General features: G+C 54.2%; 4 protein-coding genes across 4 annotated transcripts; 1 reads left to right on the forward strand and 3 right to left on the reverse strand.

Moving 5' to 3' along the window:
• Window positions 1-3025: 3025 nt before the first annotated feature.
• On the reverse strand, window positions 3026-4108 carry IWZ02DRAFT_241705 (uncharacterized protein). The gene is made up of 2 exons (XM_066763088.1): window positions 3799-4108; window positions 3026-3750 (listed from the first exon to the last, which is right to left on the reverse strand). The coding sequence occupies exons 1-2, from the start codon at window positions 4069-4071 to the stop codon at window positions 3172-3174; spliced, it is 852 nt and encodes a 283-aa protein (XP_066624134.1). The 5' UTR covers window positions 4072-4108; the 3' UTR covers window positions 3026-3171.
• Window positions 4109-6719: 2611 nt separating this feature from the next.
• Window positions 6720-9992, reverse strand: IWZ02DRAFT_241626 (Mechanosensitive ion channel-domain-containing protein). The gene is made up of 2 exons (XM_066763086.1): window positions 9410-9992; window positions 6720-9258 (listed from the first exon to the last, which is right to left on the reverse strand). The coding sequence occupies exons 1-2, from the start codon at window positions 9892-9894 to the stop codon at window positions 6912-6914; spliced, it is 2832 nt and encodes a 943-aa protein (XP_066624135.1). The 5' UTR covers window positions 9895-9992; the 3' UTR covers window positions 6720-6911.
• Window positions 9993-12423: 2431 nt separating this feature from the next.
• Window positions 12424-13564, forward strand: IWZ02DRAFT_241677 (uncharacterized protein). The gene has a single exon (XM_066763087.1). It carries the CDS (start codon window positions 12650-12652, stop codon window positions 13493-13495), a length of 846 nt encoding a protein of 281 aa, XP_066624136.1. The 5' UTR covers window positions 12424-12649; the 3' UTR covers window positions 13496-13564.
• A 998-nt stretch (window positions 13565-14562) lies between these two features.
• Window positions 14563-16685, reverse strand: IWZ02DRAFT_241812 (putative efflux pump antibiotic resistance protein). Its single transcript, XM_066763089.1, has 5 exons — window positions 16457-16685; window positions 16177-16404; window positions 15996-16120; window positions 15836-15945; window positions 14563-15788 (listed from the first exon to the last, which is right to left on the reverse strand). Exons 1-5 carry the CDS (start codon window positions 16601-16603, stop codon window positions 14617-14619), a joined length of 1782 nt encoding a protein of 593 aa, XP_066624137.1. The 5' UTR covers window positions 16604-16685; the 3' UTR covers window positions 14563-14616.
• Window positions 16686-16834: the final 149 nt, after the last annotated feature.

Here is a 16834-nt window from a genome sequence, read left to right on the forward strand (position 1 = left end):
GCGTGGAGTGAGTAAATCTACGCTATGTACAGAATGGTGAACAAGCAAGCATGTCATTAGAGAACTAAAAGATGAAGATAGTTTATCGTTTTCTATGCGGTTGACTGTCTGACTTTTCCTTGGTCAAGGATCAAAACGTCACGAGGTTGATGAACCTTTCCTATGTACATTAGATTTCCTTTTTCTTCCTTCTGCATGACGAATACTTGGTTTAGAGACGGGTATCCGGGCTCACAGCACATGTAATATATGAGAGGTATGGTTTGGGCGCGAATGGGTTGTGGGGATGCCGCAAAATCGTTGGCTGGCTTCCGTTTTTGCTCGCTCCTCTTTTATTCACGCCTCGTTTATGGGTAGATACTCCCTTCATCGACTTTCGCATTGTTCTATTCCTCATCATTCAAGTGATTTTGCTCACTGTGATACTCACGCTTCTTCACACTGTTGCTAGGAAAGTTATGGCTTGCGCAAAACTCTGCGAATAGACAATGTCGCTTGGCTAGAAAATTCCCTCATCTAACGCACCAATTCTTTCCGTGGTCTCAATTCTCCATGAGCGCCACACCGTCCTAGATTCTGTCTTCAACCCATCGTCTCCCACCAATCTTCGCCGCATCCAGCCAGTCCCTGCGGACCTCGCCGGTCGCCGCATCGGCTAAAGCAGAAACCAAAAGGAGCATCCAAATGGTCGAAAAGGACAAGAAAGCCATCCCGAAGTGCACGTTTCAAGTCTCAACCGTTTCATTTCGACATCGGATTTCGCAATCGGCTTTTTTTTTTTCTCTTTCCTCTCCGTCTCGCCTACTCAGACACCCGGCGGCTCCCTTCCCTTCCCCCCCTACCCCTACCGCAACGTCATCACCTAGTAGCAGCCACGCATGGCTAAAATTCCTTGGCCCGCCCTACTGCCTGCCTGCTTGCTTGCTTGCTTGCTTGCTTGCGCAGCCACAGCCACTTCGCCAAAGACGGACGTGATCAAGGCAACCAGACCCTGCCATCTGTCTCGATGGGACGCGAAATGCAGGCATTTTCGGTCCAGAGGAACGGGACGTTTGGCCGCGCACCAGCGGCGCATTTGCGCTGGACTAGACCAGTAGGTAGCTCGCGATGAGCCTCGCGAATTGCGACACCCAGAAGACGTCACTTGGTCAATTGATCGAGTAAGCCCGACTGCGTGCTGTGTTTCTTTCTCACGACACTACGAGACGTCAAAGACGACAGCAGCAGCTAGGACGCGACATTTCCAAGCAAACGGAAAACGAAACGAAAAGAATTCAAGAAACGAGATGCACAGCACGGTTTCCCTGTCAGAGTGATTGCAGAAGTATTGAAGCCACCTTCCCGGTTGTTGACCGCACGGCCACCACCACAGTCCAAGCCTCACTCACACTCCCATCTCCAACTCCCTTGATCGTCCAGCTGTCTTCATCCAATTAATATCCTCCCCGGCCGTCTCCCGTTGATCCGTCAATCCTCTTCCTTGCAGACCGAGAGAAGTACGTACGCCATACGCCACGACGCCACATGCCATGCACTGGGTGCACTCCCTGAAGCACACCAAATGGAAGGCAGGCAAAACAAGTAGCAGCAGCAAGTGACGACATCCACCGCCACACCTGCGGCAGGTATCTATCTGATTAGGCAGCCACTTACAACTAAGTGCCTGGCCGCTACCGAGATGGATGACTGCATCGCCGCCTGCCTTCCTACTCAAATGTACTTACGTGTTCATCCAACATGGGCACAATTTCCCTCATCTTCTACTATTCCTCCCATTTACTCGCACTTCCCCGTATCTGTGTCCAAGTCATGATGCCGTCCGTTCGTCCGTCCATTTCGCTTGCTTGTTGTGCCGTTACGCGGCGGCCGCCGCCGCCACCACTGCCAATGTCACCGCCGCCGTCCAAGTCGGTAAGCAGAATCAGATATTGGCGAGCTATAATATCTGAACTTACGCATCTATAGCTTTGCTGTGTGAATCACGCAATGACAGGTGGCACAGTGCGCGAGCGTGGGACGAGTCAATTTTTGGAGGACGTGTTAGTCGAGACGGCATGAACATATCTACACAACCTAAGATGGATGTGTTGTGGGTGCATCATCATGGTCGAATCTATTCGTATTCTCCTTCTCCAACTGGCTATCGCGCAACAAAAGGCAAAGCCACAGTAGTTATAGAAATATGTCATTTTATCCATTTGGCTAAAGCTGCATGCCCCAAAGAAAGACAAGGTAACAATTGATCAAAAAAGGTCGCTTGCGGCCGAAATCAAGTAGACTACGATCCGTCATGCCCCACACCCAACCGTCTACCCACTCCACCAACGCTCAGAGATAGACTCGCTGCTGAGACCTTGGACGCTGCACTGACTCTTGCGGAGAGGTGGCCTCATCAAGGACATACTAATCGAGAAAATGAGAGAAGAGAGAATAAGCTGATGCACGCGTCACGGGTCCAGAAAAGCAAGAGCACTAGAAAAAGACTTAAGTAATCATTCGCAATCCGCAGAAAAAGGGGAAAAAAGAAATCCGAGCCTCATTTACGCCTTCCCCTCCCGTTGTCTTTATCCCAGAAGAAAGCAATCGGCTAGTTGGTGAGAGCCCAAGAACGCTTAGCTTCGCTGAACAATCAGAACCCACCTGGACTATCACCCACGGTCCCAGAAACGAAAAAGAAAAGTCGGACCAACGCGTGAAAAAGCTGGTGCCGCAATGAAGCGAGGGACAATTGTGCGACCGAACGATTTCAGCGGAAATCGTCGCCGAAAAGCTGTTCCTAGCTGCCGGACGCCGGGACCGCAGGAACCGAGGTTGAGCCCGGGCGTTGAGTCGGGTTCTGGTCAACAGAGCGGCGAGAAGCTAATCGAAGCATTCGGTTAGCAGCTGCCGTGCCCATTTTGATGTCGATGTCCAGTGGTATTTGGGGTGAAAAGGTGGCAAAGGTCTAAGGTGGGATCGAAAATGATTGAAATTTGCAGTGCTCGAAGACAGACAGCCCACTCATGTGGGCAATGAATGCCTCGAGACTGCTAGGATGTTTTGCAAGTGGTCCTGTTCTCCTCCTTGGGGTTTTGAGCAAGATTCCGAAAGAAATAGCACGGGCGCCGGGGCAGTGTCATTAAGCATGAATTGGGATATCATGTTGAAAAGGGGCCATTGGGCAGTAGAGGCTCATGAGGCGGCAGACGACGAAGAAGACCCGACATTACCTTCTTGCGGAGCGCCTGCCGTGTCCTCGCTCTTCTGTCGTTTGTGCGGATACTCGTTCGAGGCAGGCAGGTATTGAGCTTCTTCGTGCGAATGCTTGGTGCCGCCGCCATTGACGTTGCGACCATGCGTGTTCAAGCTGACGGCGCCGGCCGCTGTGTTGATTGCCTCCTGAACAAGTCGTTCGGTCATCTCGCGTTCGGCGGCGGTCATTCCGGCGGCAATCTGGCGATCGCTCTGGGTCATTGAGGACATGGGCGCGACGGGAGCAGCCTTGGTCCTAGGGTCCACGGGCGGGTTCTGAGCAGCCTGCACGACGGAGGCAGGAAGTTCGGTGTGCGGACGGGACAGGTCGATCGAGGACGGTGGATCAGGGTAACTGCCCTGGGACTCGAGGAGACGGGCCTGGAGATTGATGACGTAGTCACGGAGCGTGTTGTTCTCGGACTGGATGGTGCGATACTGCTCGGCCATCTCCTGCAGCTGATTGACTTGGTCCTTCAGCGACTTGATATATTCTTCCTTGCGCTGGCGGAAGGCGCGCTGCGTCAAGTTAGCCAACGTGTTAGCCTGGCGGTTGAGCTTTCGTACCTGGGCAGCACGGTTCTGAGCGGCGCGCTTCGAGGTGGACAGTTCGCGACGGCCCTTGCGACCCGACTCGCTCAAGTGGCCGTCGCCCGCATCGGCTGCGGTCATCGGGTATCCTGGAGGGGCAATGGAGGGGTCAAGGCCGCCGTGCGCATGAGGGTCCTGGGGGTGGGACGGGGGGCCAGGAGTGATTGACTGAGGAGCTTGTTGAGGCTGACCTGCGCCGGCGGCGAGCAGGTGCTCTCTTAAACCTAGAGTGGCATACATGTTAGACATTCGAGATGATGGACCGAGGATGAGCTCAGCAAGGCTTACTCATCTCGATGTTTATATTGTGAGAGCCCTGCAGAGTTGGGGTCAGTGCCTTGGACGCAGCAGAGGTGGCGGATGGCAGACTCACCGAAGGCGATTGATTCATTGCTGAGTGGTTGTCCCAGGTATTGGCGGCCGTCATTCAATCCACAGCCGATGGGCGAGTGGTGGTCTTGGGGTGCAGATGGGCTTGTTGTCGGTGCAGGGTGGGATGGAGGCGAGGTGCGAGGTGAGTTGTGGTCAACGACGTCGAGATTGGGAGCTGGCGGGCGGTCAGGTTAGCCGGCGGTGCCATGATGAGTCGTCGCAAGGGCGACGAGATCGGGGTCGGGGTCGTGGATAGCAATGAGGCTCTCGTCGAGGTGGACTTACATGGTAGCAGTCTCTATCACGGATCGATCTGTCTGGTTCAGCGCGGAGAGGGCTGACATAAGTTGCTTTCTCCCCGCCGTTTTTCACCGCCTTTGTTGGATGCCGCCTGCCAAGAACGGAAGATGACCACCGGCCCTTAGGCACGAGTTCAGTAAGTAATCACCACCACCACTGGACCACCGGACATGTGTGTCATCAGTCAGCATCCGCCCCGGCCTTCATCACTTGGATGGGTTGGCTTCATCTGCCCACTCGTTCTCGTTCGCCTGCCTTGGTTCTCTCCCGGCTCATCCGAACGCCTGCGCACAAATCTCGACATGTCCACCTCCTCAAAGCATAAAGCGCGCGAAACGAGTGGCGGGAGACAGAGATATGACCCACACCAGCCTCCAGGATATCTCCTCTTGTCTCGCCTTGCTCGCGCGTCTTGTTGAGCTCCGACGCCGCCGGCCATTCACTTACATAATCTGTTCGTAAGCCCTCGGCCCAGCAAACGTCCGACTCTCCGACGACAGCCGAGTCACCTCCCTTCCGTCCATGCCCGATGCCTGATTGCTCCTTGAAGCCAAGCATCGATTTGGACATCAAAACTTCTTTTCCCGCTTGCTCCTTCTCCCCAGGATGTTGAGGACCTCGAGTACTCCCTGTCCGCGGCTGTTGGGTGATATTGATCGTTCTCTGTTCGGCAAGTGCCACGGCTTGTGCAGTCAAGCATCTCTATTCAGGGATCTTCTGCGTAACACAAGAGCTGAAGAAAGAATACCAAAGCAAACCATGTGGGGTTGTGGAATTCAGCCGGAGCACCTACATTCAAGCAGGCAGTATGTCAGCCTCAGCACATTCCAGTGTGCGTCAGCAACACCACTGCGTCCCCCACAAGTCTCTTGGCAGAGACTGGCTGGCATCGACTTGGCCATCAAGTCAGCCAAGTACCCGTCTTCCAGTGAGAGAATTCAACAGGACCTCCAAACGGCATACCAACCAAGCCAAAGCCAAAAGACAGACAGACTCAGACAGGCACAAGGAAAGAGGGTTAGACGAAACATGACAGCCGAGACCAGATTATCAAGAAGTGGGAGCGACACCTGGTAACCTTCATTCAAGTCACCTCCGCCGAGCTTCTGCGGCGTTGGTAGCGTTTTACTTGGTCGTCTCCCGTTGACTGCCGACGTTTGTGGTCGCTGCTTACACACCGACTACTACAGTCTGGTACACAGCGTCCTCTACAAATAACCTAGTTCTCCAAGAGTAGCTACCCATCTCTTGCCCGAGCATCCAGGTTCAAAATTATCGTTCATGCGCGTCCATCGACCCGAGCCCTCCGCTCCGCTCATCCCGTACTTCCGCCCATCTTCACCTCGAGTGCCCCGAGTTATGCACATGGCATGTCTTCCTTTTCTAGATCGTTGAGGACAATCGCTCCTAATTACCATCACTAAACCACGCGGACGGGCTTCCAGACGTCACCACACCCCTTGCTTTTCTGTCCACCACCCGCCTACAGCCAACTGTTGCACCAGCCAAGTCAAACGGCTAGGCCGAGTCACATCCGTCCGGGGAGGCCGCTCAGATGGGGATGTGAATGAGTTTTGTTACGAAACTTCATCGCGTGCACAAACACTATTTCGAGCGAGTTACAGAGGTACAAGCTTGAATGCTTCCTCCGCTCCCTGCCACTCACTTACCACGTCGGAAAAAGCAGAAGTGTGTCAGCGACCGGTAGCATTCATACACAATGGTGGTGGGGAGAAGCTCAAGATTCATCCGGACCACGCTTACGTACGCCCGTAGCCGTTGAGAGACGTCATGGATGAGATTGGTTGCTAAAATGCTCGGTGTGTTTTTGTCTTCCGTTACATGCCAATCAAGACGGACTGCAGATTACGACGCGTCCGAGTACCAGTTCTTGGTTCAATCTGTCGCGAATCATTGATTCGTCGTCGTTTCATTCTCTCTCAAATCGGTCAGCTAATCGCGATGGCTGGCTGGTTCGACTACAGATACCCTAGGTACCTCGCTACTGTTGTACATGGCCAAAGAGCAAGATGAGCAAGTAAAGAACCCGGAAAAGAAAAGCAGAGAGAAAGGCCCCCTCAAGTCGTTTTATACATGGTCAGAAAGAAAAACGCACGCCTGCCACCATATGCTATGCCGGATTGGTTTCAAGAAAAAGACCCAAGTAATGCCTTGGTAGCAGCCGGTAACACCCGGTGTCTACGCCGCCCTTGCAGCCCACTGCCCATTTCAGTCAGGCATCCCAGCACATTACTCCCTAAGGAAACAAAAAAAAAAAAAAAAAAAAAGCAAAGAGGAAAGGAGATTCGTCAGCTCGTGATCGCCATGCGCACATCTCGTCGTCGATTGCCGTGACTTGCGCCATGTCCGCATCCCGACACGACGCCAATCAAGGCCCGCCTGACAGGGCAATCTTATTAGTGCGGCGACTCGGTGCTCGACGGCCGCGCCCCGGACGCGTAGTAAGGGTTGTTGGACCGCCGATTGGGGTTCGGGTTCGGATTGGGGCCGAGGGACGGGCTCTGGCTGTGCTGGCTGTGCGTGCTGGGCGGGTACTGGTAGCTCGGCGGACTTTGGGCCACCGTGGTATTGTAAGCCGTTGTGGACGAGGGATAGTCGTAAGTGCTCTGCTGGTATCCCGACGTCGCGCCCGCTTCGACGGCGCTCTGTGGCTCGTTGATGGTCGGGACGCGGCTCAGGGGCGTGGCGCGCGCCTGGAGACCTCGCTCGCCGGCCTTGCGCTTGCCCAGCGTGCCTTCACGCCTCAGAGTGTTGCGCACGTCTTCGACATCCTGAGCATTCATGCTGGCTCGTTCGCTGCGGGGGAGTGCCGTGAAGCTCGCCTCCTCGCCGCGCTCTTGAAAGGCGTCGTCACGATACGTGTCGTAGGCCGCATTGCGCGCGTTCAGTTGGTTGATGGCCTGAGTCTCTGCGTTCATGGACGAATGAGGGCCGGCGCCGCTCGCACGACTAAGATAGTCGATGCTGGAAGAGCGTTCAGTCGGCGGCTCAGGCTTCTTCGAGGGGAAGAGACGCTTCGATTCCTTGTCGTCGAGGTAAGCCTGGCGGCGCTCCTCGGCCTCGCCGGACGAGATGGCGACAGAGAATTGCGGGCGATCTGACGAGCCAAGAACGGCGTCATTGCCACCGGGAGGTGCGATGGGAATCTTGCGCAGAGCCTGGACAAGGGCGCACATGAACTTGGAGCGACGCATGGCGCGCAGAGTCTCGTTGCCCCAATTGGACTTGTGGCGTATCTCGATGATCAGCTCGAGTTTGTTGAGCTCAGCGATGCCGTTGACCGTCACGTCAATGTCAGAGTGGAAGTCTCTGTTATTCTCAGGTGCTCGAACAAAGCTCTGCATCTCAATCTTGAGGGCGGTGATGTCCTCGAATGAAGTGTCAAAGGAGACGTAGATGGGGACTTGCTCGCGCATAGCCTGCGATCGGCTAGTGTTCTCGATCCATAGGCTGTTGAGCACCGTGTTTGGAATCTGGACGGTACGGCCGTTGGTGACTCGTTTAAAGACAGTAAAAAGCAGGGAAATGTGTTCGACGGTAAGCTGGTCCGTTCCAGTGGTGAGATCGACCCTGTCGCCGACATCGTACGGGTGCTTGACAAAAAGGAAAATGCAGGAGCCCAAAACTTCCTGGCAAGTAGCCGAGAAAACAAACGACAGAGAAAGAAGAGCTGTGCCAGCAGTGGCAAGCATTGTGACGAAGCTGGCGTTGAGAAAGGCGATGAAAATAAAGACTGCGGCCACAAAGACGACAACGCAGAGCATGTCATCGAGGACGTTGATGGCTTGGTCGACGTCGTGCATGCTAGTCGCGACGGATTTGCGAGTTCTTCCAATCTCGGTGACCATCAGAATCATTTCCTCGAGGTTGACGTCCCCGTTTCCATCAGCATCAAGGGCCAGGAATGCTTCCTCTGCTTCAGTTTCGCGCGACGCTCCAAGAACTTCCTTGACATCTTCGGGATACAAGGCATTCTTTCCCTCAACGACAAACGACATCCAGAGACGCTTGGCAAGAGCCTCGGAGGACCTTGGCTTCTCCAGAGCTTGAATGACAATGGAATGAGCCGAGTCGGGGTTGAAGACGTTCTTTCCCGTGATTTCAGACGCAATGTTGCCAAAGGCAGCAGTGATCTTATCGCCCACACGGCCGACATCATGAAGAAAGCGCATCGGCGTTTGCGAGCCAGACCTGGCATGGCCTTGGAAGTTCTTTGGGAGATTGAGCCTGAGAGTGTCGTGGATAACATAATCCTCCTCTTCGAACTCGGGACAGTAAGACGGGAAAAGGGCCCTGGACGCATCGTACAGCAATCCAAGGAGATGGACCTGGCGCTTATTCTCCTTAATCTTGCCGATGAACTGCTTGCGGTGGTAGTTGATGCTGATAAGCTGAACAAAGAATTTCTCGACCAAGAGAACGATTGATGCCACAACGGCCGCTGCCAGCAGTTGCCTGACAATCTTCTGCCAGCTCTTCAAAGCGTCGGCATTCTTGTTCCCTGAAGCTTTGGCGGCGCGAATATCAGGATTATGGGTCATCAAAGGGACAAAGGTGGCCAGGGACGTAACGGCCCATCCGACGAGAGAGAGGTAGAGCTCAAGGTTGCGAATGACCAGAGCATATTTGCGCACACCGGAGCTGACAACGCCGGCCACAATCTGAAAGGCCCTGGGAAGACCATGGGCGACGATTTTGGCGACCCAAATGGAACCCCACACGACTTCAACCCACGTGAAAAACCTGGTAAGAGTCAGTGAGGTGCGTGCGCACTTGGGAATGGGGTCTGGCACTAGTAGCTCGTGGCGCTCTTGAGCAGAGAGACACTTGATCGAATCAAGGAATCGCTCGACACCGGATCGCGCGCGACCAATTAGACCATTCCATGACTCACCAAACAATACGGACGCCTCCAATCTTTGCATTTTGGGCCACGGTAGCTCCCACGATAATGGGAACGGCAATACAGATGGCCAGCGGCGCAACGTAGAGAAAGTAGCGAGTGAAGATGCTAAAGTTGAGAATGGTATAGTAGAGCCTGCCGAGGCGGTTGACGTAGTCCTCCTCATTTTCCAAGTCGTTTCGTCCGGTACCGTCGTCGGTGATGACATGCTTCAATCTCCTGCCTTTGGCACCCGGCGGCGGAGGTGGAGGAGGAGCTTTTTCGTTCTCGACGGTGGCCACGTGGGTCAGAGGAGCATGGCTTCCGGTGCGCTTGCCCGTAGAGCCATGGCTGACAACGGGCTCGAGCGGAATGTCGATTGTCACGTCGTTGGGAGACATTTCGACGCCGTTGTTGCCGGGCAGGGGTTGAAAGCCTTGACGCGAGAGGCGATTGGGGTTTGGAGACTTTGGAGACCTGGGGGAATGAACAGACATTTGTAGCGTGGTTTGGCCCCGAGGCAGATGGGGCGCCCGAGATCGACGTGCCGGGAGGGCCAACGGCGGTTGCGAATTGGGAGCTGGCGAGATCCTTGCCGATAGAATTCAAGACTGTCTTGGTCTAGGCTCGGATGGCTGAAGCTGCCGAGGGATATCACGAAACCGCCACGGGCAAGAATGGCAAAAGTGGTGAATGAAAGAGTGGCAGGGAGGCGATTCCTCGGAGGGCCCCCAACAGGTTGAACTGACGAGGGTGAGGAGGGGCGAGCGAATGAGAGCAGAAGCGAAGGTGGGAGGGGAGAATGCGAGATTAAAAGAGAGTCGAGGAATGAGGCAGGTCTTGGAGAGGACGAGTCGAAGAAAAAAAGGGCAAAGGCTTTTAGGTTGGCCATCTCAGGCCTGCTCTACTGTATGCAGAGGCCATTGGTCAGGCGTGAAACCGCCACGACCCAGGCACGAGCGACCAGCACCAGGATTGCAGCTAAGCTCAAAGCCAAAGCCACCCCGTCACGGTTTCGTACCTGTCGGCCGCAAGGGGGGGGGGGGAAACTCTAGACCATGCACGTCACCCTCCGGCGCCGCTGTTTGGTCGCCGCCGCTGGTCGAGTCCACCACCCCATCACCACCACCATCGCCTACTGCGCTACACTCAGCTGCACCTGCGCTGGTGCCATCGATTTGCGGATCTGCGCGCATCCGCCCTGGCCACCCACTTGCTTGATGTGTGCGCGTCAATCAACAACCCTGGACGACCAAAACAAAACACTTGCACTCAACCCCGCACGCCCCGGCCAGAGCAAAGCTTCATAAACACCAGGATCGCGTGTGACTTTTGTCTCACCAACACTGGTCGGCCTTGTACAACTTTTGCTGCCAATCCAGCTTCTCGCCTTTGGTTTGCCTTCTCTCTTGTTGCAGCCGAGCTGACAGATGGCGAGCTGACTCCCGGCGCATCGCAAACCTGTCGGCAAGGGCGCGCGATGCCATCGCATGGTCGCTGATTGACCGGAAGAGGCGCCCCGATGGACAAAATGCAGTCACCAGTCAAGGGCGGAGGACGACGGCTGTCGTAGGACCTGTCGCTGCATTGGCCATTTCGCCAGGGTTGCTCCAACGTCGCTCGCTTCTGGCTTTGGTCGCGTGCAACAAGAACGACGTGATTTACTCGGCATTTGACGAGCCACAGATTTGCCTCATGTTTACATTTATATTCACACTTGCCAGCAACTTCCTTCACGTACGACCATAGCACGTGGAGAACCCGGAACCCCGTCCGCTCTTCCATAGATAAGCCACGTTGCGGCCGATTAGTAGTTGCGTGGGTGACCAGCAGCGAATCCCGACTGTCGTACGTTTTGCATTTCTTCTCTTTTGCGCTCTAAGTCTCCATCCACTTTTTTTTGTTGTCGTTTGAAAAGTCGACAGCAAACCGTCTTGTTCCCTGTCTGTCGAAACACGGTTCGGCCCGACTGAGCCTTCTTCCTCCTGCCCCCTCGCTCCGTTGGCAAGCTTAGCCCGGCGCTCCCAGTCGCACCACACTCCCCGGATACCCATTGCCGCGCCTCCACCGTCCAAAAAGGGTTTGGAATAAGGGTCCGACATTCTCCAGTTGCTCGTTCTCTGGAACACTTGCTCGAGAGGCTTGACGAGCATCTTCCTAGTTCACGCCTCGTATGCTTACGAGTCTTTGTCCAACTTTGGCCGCTGACTGCGTTGCTCACGTCGCGTCGCTTCGCGGCCACGGCCGCCAACTGCCAAATGCTATTCGTCATGAGAAAAGAAATTCTCCATTCTCGACATCGACCATGTCAAGTCATCGCTCGGCAAAACGGCTTATGGTTCTTCGACAAAGTATCCACTGTTTTCCTGTTCGGCTATAAGTTCTAGAACTGCCGCGAAACTCCATGTGCGAGGACAAGAAAGAAAGCCCTCGAACAAACATTCCCCATGACTTGAAACGGGTCGGCCCGCCAGCAACAAACGTCTCGTCAGTTTCATGGCAAGTGCCTTGTCGCGTGACATCTGGCATCTTGCATGGCACACTATGCGCAAAGCAGACAGGGCAGACGCACGGCTGGAAACTTGCGGTCCAGAAAGGCGTTGAGATGCTCGCACGTCCTTCTCACTCTCTATCTCCTGCCCTTCTTCTCCGTGCGTACGGTCTAGAATTGTTGATTGGCAGCCCGAAAACAGAACGATGCCCCGGGTAGGTAGGTTGGCTCTAGACCTCTCTGCATAGCTGCTTGGGAAGACAGCCCGTGAAGGTCTTGGAACTTGCTAGAGCACAGTTCTGCGGAGTTCAGGATAAGTACTCCTTGGCTGATATATCCCATTGATAAAAGCTCCACACTAGGAGATTCGGAGATATGGAGACTTGCTGACTGGGTGTCTACCAGCTGATGTTCTTGAAGAATATGTTTTTCTGACTTTCCCTGTCTGGGGACGCTCCTGGCCGTGTTTTGTGCGATAGATGATTTCTTAAATGAGGTTTCATTCCCTTGTTTTTGTCCAACGCTCATAAAAATTTCGGCTCCGGTCTTGAGCTACGACAGTACTCTCAAGGGCTGGACATCGCAAAATTTCGACTTTCCCCATGCTATCAATGGCTGTTCCTACAGGTAAAAAGAGGAGGTCAAACCCAGCACGGGCCATCTATCTGTGACGTAACGCTGATCCGACTCCAAACTTCGATCTCGAACCACATAGGAAGCTCCCATCTTCTCAACAAATTCACTGAGACGGCTTCAAGAACATGGCATCGCAACCTCTCAACTTCCTCATCACCGGCGCGGCTCGAGGCATTGGACGGGGACTTTCGCGGCTTCTGCTGCAACGCGGCCACCGCGTCTTCCTTGTCGACAACAACGCCGACGAGCTCGACCACACAACATCAAAACACCTGGCATCCTTCTCAGCTAGCCGCAAGGACGCCTTCTCAGCGCACCTGACGAACCTGCGGCAACCGAGCGACATTCGCGCGGCCGTGGATCGCGCGTCGGCCTTTTTCGACGGCCATCTCGATGTGCTAGTCAACAACGCGGCAGCCACGGGCTACGTGGGCAGCGTAGGCTTTGAAGACCTTTCGCTTAACGACTGGAACGCGCAGGTCGAGACGAACCTGACGGCGCCGATGCTGCTGTCGCAGCTGTGTATTCCCCTGCTGCGCAAAGGCGGCGGAGGCGGCGGCGGCAAAAACAGGCACGCCGACGACGCCGGCGGCTCCATCATCTTCATGAGCAGCACGCGCGCCAAGCAGTCGGAGCCCAACTCTGAAGGCTACGCCAGCACCAAGGCCGGCTTGCTCGGCCTGACGCTCGCGCTGGCGTGCAGTCTCGCGCCCATGGGCATCACGTGCAATGCCATCTTGCCCGGGTGGATCAACGTGAGCGACGAGTGCAAGGAGGCGGACGAGAAGGGGACGAGGTGGGAGGAGGGCTTGAGCAAGGAGGACCACGAGTGGCATTGGAGTGGCAGGGTCGGCAGGGTCGAGGATATCTTCAAGGCGGTCGAGTTTTTGAGCGCCAGCAACTTCGTCAATGGGCAGGAGATTGTCGTTGATGGCGGAGTTACAAGGAAAATGGTGTATCCTGAAGAATAAGGTGCTCGGTAACCTGGAAATGTAAACGGAAAAAGAAAATTCACTCAACCTGTCCGGCATCAATGTCATGCCCATTTACAAACTAACTTGCTCAGCCACAAGAATGCGGCGAGAAACATTTCCCTAGCAAAAGGGCACCAAAAATTCGAAGCCTCGGCGGGCAAGCCCAACACGAGGCTACATCATCAAGTTGATAGGGAACAGTGTCGCGGATTTCTCATCTCGGTCTTAGAAGCTCTTAAATTCGCGTTAACTACCTTTCCAGCCAGACGTCCAGTTGGCTTGTTGCATCAATTGGTACTCACCAATAGGGTAGCTTGGAAATCTTGACACCGCCTCCGCACCCTCCAGCGCTGGCGAGTGGACAGAGAAGAAAGCAAGGTGCGGGAATCCGACGCCCGGCAAATGAGTTGCGAGTTGACTTGTGTTGTTGCTTTAGAACGAATCCGGATCTTGCGTTGTTAGGGGCAAACACTTCAACTTGCGCCAGGTGCCGACGTGGCATGGTTGAAGGTCGGAAGACAGGTTGAAGATCAAAAGGAAAACGCAAGGCTGGGGATGGGGCGCTGCTGGCTTCATGTTGCCGAGATAAACGGGTCCGTCGATTGCGCTGGGCAGTTGAATCTCTGCGGTGTCATGATGAAGTGGTGGGAGGTAGCATTGCGACAGAATGAGTGAGGCGGTTGGCTGTAGAAGCGTCATCGATGCCGTCAATAGTGTGGTATTTAGTAGCAAGACATTTCGCATGAGAGAATGCCCACGCGCCTCTGCTTTCTCGAGACAATCTTTCATTTTTCCGTGTTGAACTACTTCGCTACTCATCATTATCTCCACAATCAAACTCCTAGTACGACTGGTGGTGACGTTCAGCAGTTTCAATTTCGAGTTTACGCCTGCGACAAATACTATTGCAGGTACAAGGCGGCATACAAGCTTCGCGCAAAGGGACAAGACAGCCCTTTCGCAAAACCCAAATGGACATGTAGACAAAAGTGGCTTAAGACGTTGCTTTGACACAAAGCGGCTCGGTGTGGCAAACACGGCGTGCAAAGGCGCGGGCAAGCAGGAGCTAAGGGACGACGACGACGACAACAAAACGACCAATTAAAAACTCCTCTCTTTTAGATCTGTCCCATGTTACTCAAGCGCTTCTTCGGATCGTTCACCTTGCCCGACAGCACCTCCTTCTCCTGCTGCACAGCGACGTGATTTGTCAGTTTGTCGCTCGAGTCGTGGATGAAGAAAGATCCGATCAAAGCGATGACGCCAAAGGGAATGCTGGCGTAGAAGACCATCCGGAAAGCCTTGGCGTATGTGTTCTTCACCGCGTCGGCAATGGCTGCGAGGATCGCAGGCGTGATGCCGTCCATGCGTGCCAACATCCTAGGTGCGCCAGGAACGCCCGACTCTGCTTGAATGACAACGGGAACGAGCCCTTCGACCCTGTCTGCCGGAAAGCCGCGAGAAATGGCCGCGCGCGCAATGTTGCCTCCCAGGTCCTTGTTGATTACGCTATTGAGAATGGTGTTGAAAATGGAGTTTCCGAAAGAGCCTCCTGCAGACCGGAAAGTGCCAATGAGCCCAGATGCGACTCCGAGGTCTTCTTGCGGGACTTCAAGGCCTGCGGCGATGTACGCGATCGTAGTGATCCATGTGAAACATCCCTGGCCAAAGAATTGGAACGTCATCCAGGCGCCCTTGTGGTTAGGAATGACTGCCGCGTAGAGCGCAGTGAAAAGCGTCTGGATAAACATGCCCACGATGAATTGACCCCGAATACGCTTGATGTACTGTAGCAGTGATGGGATGACCCAACCACCTACGACCAAGCTGATTCCGTTCGGGATAGCGATTACGCCTATTTCGACCGGATCCTTGGTGTACATGTAGAGTGAAGCTTGAGGGAGCAAGGCTGCCATCGAGTACCAAACGAATCCGGCCACAAAACTGACGAGGAGGAGCATGGTGAACTTTCGCACCATCTTAAAGAGGTGGAACGGGAACAGAGGTTTCGGGCAGACCGTCCATTCGTAGCCAAAGCAGCCGATGAACATGATTGCTCCCACAGTAATCGTTGAGGCGACAAGGGACTTGTTATAGCTAGGCTTGCCCAGCTCAGTGAAGCCCACAAGGAGGATAGTGAGCCCACCAGTAAACATGAACAGGCCAACAAAATCCAACCCCTTGAACTCTTGCCAGCGAGACTTGTCGAAATCGTTGCGTGGTCGGGTGGGTGGGAAGTAGAAAACTGCACATCCGACAAGAGAGATTGCGGAGTAGATGATCGCAACGTCTGATAACTGTAAGATTTTGTACAGCAAACCACGAGAAAATACTTACAATAGCACCAACGCCATGTGTATTTGCTAGTCAGCTGTTGCCCAATGATGACGCTGAAACTGGCCCAAGGGATATTGATGCAGAATTCTGTCCATCCAAGACCGATTCCGCTGTCTTCTGTCGGCAAGATTCATTGGAACACACAGATGAGTGAACATACCGATACTTGTTTGGCAGGATTTCCGAAATTCCAGGATATCCAACAAAAACCATTCCCGCACCTGCGCCAACAAGCGTGGATCCCGCTATCACTTGATTTACTTTGTCGGCTGTGGCTGCGACAATCTTATCTCTGTGAGCTTGAGATGGTCAAGGGAAGCTCGCGCGATGAGAAAACTTACAGCGCCAATGACAGAGAGCGCGTTTCCGTAGATAATGACCCAGCGACGCCCGAATATATCACTGAGACCACCTGCCACAGCGAAACCGGTTGCAGATGCGATCGACCATCCTCCCGCGACCCAAACCATGTCCTGCGAGTTACTGAGCGCGGTTCCAATTTGATGCGTAATTCCAGCGACCAGAGTATAACCACAGCCGATAGGTCCAGTGAAAGAAAGTCCGAGAAACTGTCCGAAGATGGTCAGATTTCGTTTCCATAAGTCTCAGGCGTAGACTTACGAAGACAGCTACAATAGTTGACATGGACACCTTTCCACCCTCGAACCCATCCATCGGAACATTGGACGAGGACACAAGCTCGAAGCGCTCGACCTCGAGTTTGGAATCAGTATCGAGAATCCGGTCGTCTGTTTGATCTGATTGCATGTTGGACCACGCTGTGTATCGACTGTCGAGGTCGAAGCCAAGCACTTTGAAAGATCCAGGGACAGGGCCTTGCTGGTCTATATAAACATAGCTGGCTCCAAGACGGGAGTGTTGGGAATACCGCGAGTGGACAGCTCTCCGAACAGCGGAAGAGACAGGGGCATCCTATAATACCAGGAGCACTCCGACCAAGCTGGGGGTCTGGGACCCTGTCAACCAATTTGCCCTAAA

The sequence above is a fragment of the Phyllosticta citriasiana genome (genome assembly GCF_038021145.1).
Source record: "Phyllosticta citriasiana strain CBS 120426 chromosome Unknown IWZ02scaffold_5, whole genome shotgun sequence".
NCBI classification, from domain to species: domain Eukaryota; kingdom Fungi; phylum Ascomycota; class Dothideomycetes; order Botryosphaeriales; family Phyllostictaceae; genus Phyllosticta; species Phyllosticta citriasiana.